The 9,169-nt window shown below is 43.3% G+C and overlaps 1 protein-coding gene across 1 annotated transcript in view; it reads left to right on the top strand.

The window, feature by feature from the left end:
- Positions 1–8,942: 8,942 nt before the first annotated feature.
- FAH (fumarylacetoacetate hydrolase) overlaps positions 8,943–9,169 on the top strand; it is a 48,794-nt gene continuing 48,567 nt past the window's right edge. Inside the window, exon 1 of the mRNA XM_064267203.1 lies at positions 8,943–9,154. Within this exon, the coding sequence (XP_064123273.1) occupies positions 9,074–9,154 (81 nt within the window). The 5' untranslated portion in view covers positions 8,943–9,073. The remainder of the gene's footprint in view (positions 9,155–9,169) is intronic.

Raw genomic sequence — 9,169 nt, 5'->3', positions numbered from 1 at the left:
GTTCATTCTCCTTTGCTCCAGGTGGGTTGAGACAAATTGATGCATCTTAGGTGGCCGCTTGCTAGTGTTTTAAGACCCTAGATGCCACTCACCAAAGTGGGATGCAGAATGTTTTCTTAATATCTTTTGTTATGCCAGTTGACCTAGATGTCCCCTGAAACCATGGTCCCTGGACCCCCATCCCTGCTGCTTTGGACTCTGAAGCATTTGGTTGTATATGGGAAACTGCTTTTGGTTTAGTCCAGTTGTGCTTACCTCTCCTGTATTGTGTGTTGTCTAGCCCTTCACCCAAAATAGTTCTTGTCTAATATTTTTTTTTATTTTATCTAATTAGTAAACGCTCCTCTCCCTCCCTCCCCACCCTCGCAACCATCAAAGAATATTTTCTTCTGCATTTAGACTTCTTTGAGTTCTTGTAATAGTGGTCTCATACAATATTTTTTCTTTTGCACCTAATTTCACTCAGCATAATGCCTTCCAGATTCCTCCATGTTATATATATATATATATATATATATATATATATAATGTTTCATGGATTCATCATTGTTCTTAATCATTGTGTAGCATCCCGTTATGTGAACGTACCATAATTTATTTATCCATTCATCTGTTGGTGGGCACCTTAGTTGCTTCCACCTTTTTGCTATTGTAAACAGTGCTGCAGTGAACATGGGTGCGCATATATCTGTTCATGTAAAGGCTCTTATTTCTCTAGGATATATTTCAAGAAGTGGGATTGCTGGATCGTATTTCTAGCTTTTTAAGGAAGCGCCAAATCGATTTCCAAAGTGGTTGTACAATTTTACATTCCCACCAGCACTGTATAAGTGTTCCAGTCTCAAGGTGGAGCAATTTTTATCTGTATGGGAAAAGGTGAAAGTTGATCCCTGTGTCATCCCGTTAAAAAAAAATTAGGACTTAAATGTAAAACACAAAAATTTAAGACTCTAAGAAAAAAAAAAAAACTGTAAAGGTTATTACTTAGACCCTGGCATAGAAAAGGACTTCTTAAAAAATAAAACATTAATTTAGGACAAAAAAAAAAGTATAGATAAATTTGTCTATTAAAACTGGGAATATTTATTCACCAAAAGACATTTAAGGTATCAAAAGAAAGTGAAAAGTGACAAACTGGGTGAAGTAACAATGTGAATCAAGACTACATTGAGAATATTTTATACCACTCAACTGGCCAAAAATTTTACAAGTCTTGCAATATCTAATGTTGAAGGGGTTCTACATGATCTTTTATGGATTGCTGGTGTTAACATAACGTGATTGAATCCAACCAAAAGTTTGGTACTGCCTTTTAATGTTGAATTTTTATACATCCTGTGGTCCAAAAATTTCATTCCTAAGTGTATACCCCAGAAAAAACTGCACATGGACAACAGGGGACAGGTGTAAGAATTTCATAGTATGTTCACAAAAGCAAAAACTCAGCAACTCAAGTTGACACACAAGATGAGTAAAATGGTATATTCTTACAATGTTAAATGGCAATCAAAACTAATGAACTGTAGTGACACAACAAGATAGATGAAACTTCTTGTTAAGTGCTATGTAGTCGGTCCTGACTCATAGTGACCCCATGTACAACAGAAGGAAACACTGCCAGGTCCTGCACCATCCTCACAATCTTTATGCATAAGCCCATTGTTGCAGTTACTGTGTCAATCCATCTCATTGAGAGTCATCCTCTTTTCTGCTCACCCTGTACTTTACCAAGCATGATGTCCTTTTCCAGGGACTGATTCCTCCTGACAAGTCCAAAGTATGTGGGACAAAGTCTCGCCATCCTTGCTTCTAAGGAGCATTCTCATTGCACTTCTTCCAAGACAGATTTGTTCATTCTTTTGGCAGTCCGTGGTACATTTAATATTCTCCAACACCAAAATTCAAAGGCATCAGTTCTTCGGTCTTCCTTATTCATTGTCCAGCTTTCACATGCATAGGAAGTGATTGAAAACAACATGTCTTGGGTCAGGCCCACCTTAGTCTTCACGGTGACATCTTCGGTTTTCAACACTTTAAAGAGGTCCTTTGCAGCAGATTTGCCCAGTGCAACATGTCTTTTGATTTCTTGACTGCTGCTTCCATGGGTGTTGATTGTGGATCCAAGTAAAATGAAATCCTTGACAACTTCAGTCTTTTCCCTGTTTATCATGATGTCGCTTATTGGTCCAGTTGTGAGGATTTTGGTTTTCTTTATGTTGAGGTGTAATCCGTACCGAAGGCAAGATCTTTGATCTTTATCAGTGAGTGCTTCAAGTCCTCTTCACTTTCAGCAAGCAAGGTTGTGTCATCTGCATATTGCAGGTTGTTAACAGGTTTTCCTCCAGTCCTGATGCCCTGTTCTTCATACAGCCCAGCTACTCAGATTATTTGCTCAGTATACAGATTGAATAGGTATGGCAAAAGGATACAACCCTGACACACACCTTTCCTGACTTTAAACCACACAGTATCCCCTTGTTCTGTTCCAACAGCTTCCTCTTGATCTATGTACAGGCTCCTCATGAATACAATTAAGGGTTCTGGAATTCCCATTCTTTGAAATGTTATCCATAATTTGTTATGATCCACACAAATACCTTTGCATAGTCAATAAAACACAGATGAATATCTTTCCTGTATTCTCTGCTTTCACCTAGGATCCATCTGACGTCAGCAGTGATATCCCTGGTCCCACGTTCTCACCTGAATCTGGCCCAAATTTCTGGCAGCTCCCTGACAATATACTGCTTCAGCTGCTTTTGAATGATCTTCAGCAAAATTTTACTTGCATGTGATTTTAATGATACTGTTCGATAATTTCTGCATTTGATGGGATTACCTTTCTTGGGAATAGGCATAAATATAGATCTCTACCAGTCGGTTGCCCAGGTAGCTGTCTTCCAAATTTCTTGGCATAGATGAATAAGTACTTCCAGTGCGGCATCCGTTTGTTGAAACATCTCAATTGGTATTCCTCAGTTCCTGGAGCCTTGATTTTCGCCAGTGCCTTCAGAGCGGCTTGGACTTCTTCTCTCAGTACCACTGGTTCCTACTCACATGGCACCTCCTGAAATGGCTGAACGTCGGCCAATTCTTTTTAGTATAGTGACTCTGTGTATTCTTTCCATCTTCTTTAGATGCTTCTGGAGTTGTTTAATATTTTCCCGTAGAATCCTTCAATACTGCAACTCGAGGCTTGAATTTTTTCTTCAGTTCTTCCAGCTTGAGAAATGCAGAGCGTGTTCTTTCCTTTTGGTTTTCCATCTCCAGCTCTTTGCACATGTCGTTATAATACTTTACTTTGTCTTCTCAAGCTACCCTTTGAAATCTTCTGTTCAGCTCTTTTATTTCATCATTTCTTCCTTTCGCTTTAGCAACTCGACGTTCAAGGGCAAGTTTCAGAGTCTCCTTCTGACATTTTGGTCTTTTCTTTCTTTCCTGTCTTTTTAATGACCTCTTGCTTTCTTCAAGTATGATGTCCTTGATGTCATTGCAGCTCATCTGGTCTTCCGTCATCAGTTCAATGTGTCAAATGTGTCTTCCGAAACACCTCTGGGTAGATCTGAACCACCAACCTTTCGATTAGTAGTCAAGAGCTTAACTATTTGTGCCACCCAGTGACAAATACGGTGCTCTCATTGTTGGGTGCTGTTGAGTCGATTCTGACTCAGAGTGACCCCATGTGACAAAATAGAAGTGCCCCATAGGGTTTTCTAGGCTGTATACAGGAGCAGATCACCAGGTCTTTCTTCTGCAGGGCTGTTGGTTGGATTTGAACCACCAACTCGGTTAGCAGCCCAGCGTTTACCCACTGCAACTCCAAGGGTCCTTGAGTATGGTGCTCTTGAGGCTCAAACTAGCCCTCAGTGGTGGAGGTGCTGAAGCTCACCTCCAGTCCTGAAAGCATTCGCACCCTTTGACCCAAGAATTTACCCTTAGACAATAATCCAGGGAAAGGAAAATGTTCTGTCCATGAAGGTCTTCACTACATCATCATGCTTACAATCTAAAACACTGCAACTGCTTCAGCCAATGAAAATGGTAACAATGAAGATTGTTTGGCCACAAGGGAAATGTTCAGGAGAATAATGTAGGGAAGGACTGAAAAAGTGCATGTATGTGAAGTTTACAAAGATGGGAAAATGCGTGCATACAAAGAGAATGAAAGAATAACATGAAAATGTGAAGACTATAGGTTAGTGGGATCATGGGCAACATTTTCCCCTTAAAAGTCGTTCTTCTTATTGTTGTCTTTATGTCCATGCCCCGCCCCCCCCCCAAAAAATGGGAGGAGAAAAAATATAATGTGCTTGCAAGAGACTTCAAATGTTGTTTTCCAAATAGAGAACAGCTTTGAGTTTTCAGACACTATATATAATTAGTGGGTTGGCTAGTCTATTTTAAAACTACAGAATCTTACTCCCCCTTCAACCGTCTCATTCCCACACCCCTTCCCACACGCCCATCTGCCCCACCCCTTTTCCCCAAGAAGGGTTGTCGGTTTTCTCTTTATATGGCTTTCATCTTCTGGGCTTTCCTTTTAACTTGCGTGTATTCAGTGGACGCTCCGAGCCCATCATAGGCTCGATAAGAAAGGCATTGAAGATGCTGTGTTGCTGGCAGAGAGTAGGAGCTTGTTGGTGATTGATTCATTTCCTTTTAGTCTAAGGTTTTATATTTATTACTTACTTAAATATTTATGGCACACCTATTCTGTGTCAGGCGTTTTGCTGGGTGTTGCCAAAGCTGCACACAGAATAAGAAAGACAGTACCTGCCTTTCAGGGAGGGGAGGCTGGGCCGGTACAGACCATATGCATAATTCATTGTCTTGCAGTTGAAGAGGAGCTAGAATTAAAAAAAAACAGTTGCCTTCAAGCGGATTCCTACTCTTGGTGACGCAATGTGTGTCGGAGTAGAACCGTGCTGCATACGATTTTCAATGGCTGATTTTTCGCAAGTATATTGCCAGGCCTTTCTTCTGAGGTGCCTCTGGTTAGCAGCCCAGTGTGTTAGGTACTAAGTGCTCCCTGAAATGCCTCTTTATAATGCCACAGGAGGGAGTTGGGACATTCCCCTCTTCCTTTCCCCTTTTCTGGAAACTACCAGAACAAGTCAGACTACCTACCACTGCCAGGGACTGCGCTTTATCCTTCCTAGGGAAGATTTACCAAAGCTGAGGTCAGAGCTTGGCAGAGAGATGAGGGCTAAAAGGCTATGCCCAGATCAAGCCCCTAGTGACCACTGGTCAGGCTTTGGTGGATGATGCCAGAGTCTCCTCAAGACCTAGGAAAGGGTGTTCAGCTGCCAGCCCTACTACTTGCAACAGTCCTTCCTCTCAGGCCTTCTGGTTTTAGGCCCTGTCGTCTCACGTTATCTCACCAGCTTCTAGCCTCTGCTCTTTCAATGCCAAACTCCAGGCATTCACTGTGTCATTCTTCAAGGACCTCAGGGAACCCTTGCCCAGACTACCATCTCACCTTCCACCTTTGCTAGGATCTGACAGCATCCTGGCTCCTGAAAGTGTGCCTGAAGCGTTCACGAAAACACACCGCCAGGTGTGTCCCCGGCGTTCTGGCTGTGACATCAGCTCAAAAACTTCTAGCTGACTGCTCACAAGTCATTACAGATAGCACCTTGAATCTGCCCGAACTTCTTTCTTTTTTAAACATAAATCATTCACAATATTAACACTTTATTACTAATTACAAGTTATTTGATATACACATTACCATTGATCTTGGTGAAAAAGCAGATTTGTTTGAGAGGCGATAAGGAAAAAGAGAGGAAGAAAGAGAGGGAGAAACTGCCTGGGAACTTGGGTCTGGATGTTGACAAAATATCTCCTGTGAAGAATGGGGATAATTTAACTGATTCAGAGAGAAAGATAGTGAATGAGAGGAGAGGAAAAAAACCTGTTGCCGCCAAGTCGATTCCAACTCATAGCCATCCTATAGGACAGAGTAGAACTGCTCCATAAGGTTTCCAAGGAGGGACTGGTGGATTTGAACTGCCAACCTTTTGGTTAGCAGCTGTATCACTTAACCACTGTGCCACCAGGGCTCTGAGAAGAGAGAAGGGACAGGATATTCCAGGCAAAGGAGTTGCAACTTCTTGTTTACTTTTAAGTTTTTTTTGCCTGTTTATCATTATTCATTTTTAAAATGTTTTTGAAGGGGAGGGTTAGTTTTACAAATCTTTAAAATAATTTCTGGGACTTTGACTTAAATTTCTTTTAATATTTCATTTAAGTCAGCTTTCCTTGCGTGTCCACTAACTCGTTAACCTTTGACTCTAACGTCGTGAAAAATGTCCAAAGCAAATTAATTGAAAATAAGTGTTTCAAATACTGGCTCTTTTATTTATAACTAGTGTGTACCTTATACCTTTTATAATTTTAAACTCTTTTTTAAAGAATACTTTTGTTAATGTACTAAAAAAATGTTCAGCATCCCGCTTTGATGAGTGGTGTCTGGGGTCTTAAAAGCTACCAAGTGGCCATCTAAGATGTATCAATTGGTCTCAACCCACCTGGAGCAAAGGAGAATGAAGAAGACCAAATACACAAGGAAACTATGAGCCCAGGAGACAGAAAGGACCACATAAACCATCAGCCTGAGACGGGGAGAACTAGATGGTGCCCGGCTACCACTAATAACTTCCCTGAGGGGGAACACGACAGAGAATCCCTGGTGGAGCAGGAGAAAAGTGGGGTGCAGATCTCAAATTCTAGTAAAAAGGCCAGACTTAATGGCCTGATTGAGACTGGAGGGACCCCAGAGGACATGGCCCCAGGACTCTCTGTTAGCCCAAAACTAGAACCATTCCTGAAGCCAACTTGTCAGACAAAGATTAGAGTGGACTATCAGACATAAAATGATACTGATAAGGAGTATGCTTCTTAGCTCAAGTAGACACGTGAGACTATGTGGGCAGCTCCTGTCTGGAGGAGAGAAGAGAAGGCAGAGGGGGCAGGAGCTATCCAAATGGACATAGGAAATACAGGGTGGAGATGAGTGTGCTGTCACATTGAATGGAGAGCAGCTAGGGTCACATAACAATGTGTGTATAAGTTTTTGTATGAGAAACTCACTTGAATTATAAACCTTCACTTAAGGCATAATAAAAAAAGAAAAAGAATACTTTTGTTAGATTTCTAAAAAGTTTGTGTTTAAATTTTAAATGTACTTTCAGTCAGTGATGACCACTTAACCTTTATAGTGTGTCCTTTATTTTTTATTATATCTTCTTCATAAAGAAAAGCAAGGCCCAGAACCAAAGGAATGGCTGGCCTTTTGGTTGGATGTTACTGGGTAGGGGGAGAATTAATCATTAATTCTGTATTAGGCATTATTTGACCACCAAAGAAATTCTAGTGAGTAGGTATTATTATTGATTATTATTACTATTGATGCCTTGAATTATGTTGTTGGTGAAGAATATTGAATATAACATGGACTGCCAGAAGAACGAACAAATTTGTTTTGGAAGAAGTACAGCCAGAATGCTCCTTAGAAGCAAAGATGACAAGACTATGTCTCTCATGCTTTGGACGTGTTATCAGGAGGGATCAGTCCCTAGGGAAGGACATCATGTTTGGTAGAGGGTCAGTGAAAAAGAGCAAGACCCTCAACGAGATGGATTGACACAGGGGCCTGAACAATGGGTTCAAGCATAACGATTGCAAGGATGGCACAGGACTGGGCACTGTTTCCTTCTGTTGTATATGGGGTCACTATGAGTCGAAGATGACTAGAGGGCACCTAACAACAACAGGTATTATTATTACTCCCATTTTACAGACTTGCCAAAACTGATGTTTGGAGACTTGACTTGCCCAAAGTTAAACAGCTAAAATGTCAGAGAATCTGACAAATTCAGACAATCTGAGTCCATTCAGCTACAACACCCCCAAGGGAAAAAGTTAAAATATAAATTTCCTTTCTTCTCCCCTTCCTCTTTTTTATTTTTACCTGTACGTATAGTTTCCATGCGCCAGCACTATTCTAAGCCCTTTACAAACATTAATTCATTGAATTTTCATATCAACTCTGTGAAGTAGGAACTATTATTATCAGCTCTATACAGAAAAGTAAGCTGAGGCACAGCGAGGTTAAGTACTTTGTCCAAGGTCCAACAGCTGTCGACGTCATTTTAACACTGGAATATGTAAAATAAGCATATGAATTAGGATTTTTAGAATATTGTTTCCCTTAGTTTAAGCCTCCCAAACCGGCATTACTGTCCCCTTCACCAATACAGAAGTGGACGTGTCATAGCTGGACGGATTAGCACGTTTTATAAAGGCATAGAGGTCGCTAGTCGAGGTATCCTTCCAAATCCCAGAGGCAGCGTCTGGGGATAAAATGTATGCTATACTCATGTAAGGATGGCGCAGGACCGGGCAGTGTTTCATTCTGTTGTGCTTAGGGTCGCTATGAGTCGGAACCGACTCGACAGCACCTAACAACAACAACGTGTTCAGGAAACGGAGAAGCGTTCTATTGAGCGAGGCGTGCAGCCGGGGAAATAAGCCTGACGAAAAAAAACGGGCAGTCTTAAATGCGAAGATGGGGTCGGCTCTAGGTAGGACCAAAGGCTCTGTGCCCACCGCTAGACCGAAGGCTCTTGCGAGGGAGAAGACGGGCTCGCCAAGGGGATGGGCTTGCTCGGGGCGGGGCCCTCGGAGGGGCGGGCCGCCTGGGGCGGGGCTTGTCCGGGGGCGGGGCCCTCGGAGGGGGGTCGCCTGGGGCGGGGCTTGTCCGGGGCGGGGCCCCGGAGGGGCGGGGCTTGTCCGGGGCGGGGCCATCGGAGGGGCGGACCGCCTGGGGCGGGGCTTGTCCGGGGCGGGGCTCCCGGAGGGGCGGTGCTGGCTGAGGGGGCGGGGAGCTGTCAGTGGAGCCAATAGGCGAGCGGGAGCCGGGTCTCTCCTAGGTCACGGGCAGCCCTGTGGGGCGGGCCTGGGGGCGGAGGGACGGCCGGGTCCCGCAGGGGCCGCGGTTCAGCCTGACCGCCCCGGCAGATCCCAGTCCTGTTCACCGTCCACCCCCGGCGCCCTGCTACTGCTCGCCATCATGTCCTTCATCCCGGTGGCCGAGGAGTCTGACTTCCCCATCCACAACCTGCCTTACGGCGTCTTCTCCACCGAAAGCAACGTGAGCTGCTGCGCT

The sequence above is a fragment of the Loxodonta africana genome, chromosome 13 (assembly GCF_030014295.1).
Source record: "Loxodonta africana isolate mLoxAfr1 chromosome 13, mLoxAfr1.hap2, whole genome shotgun sequence".
Classification (NCBI taxonomy): domain Eukaryota; kingdom Metazoa; phylum Chordata; class Mammalia; order Proboscidea; family Elephantidae; genus Loxodonta; species Loxodonta africana.
This window is presented reverse-complemented; position numbering and strand designations above follow the sequence as displayed.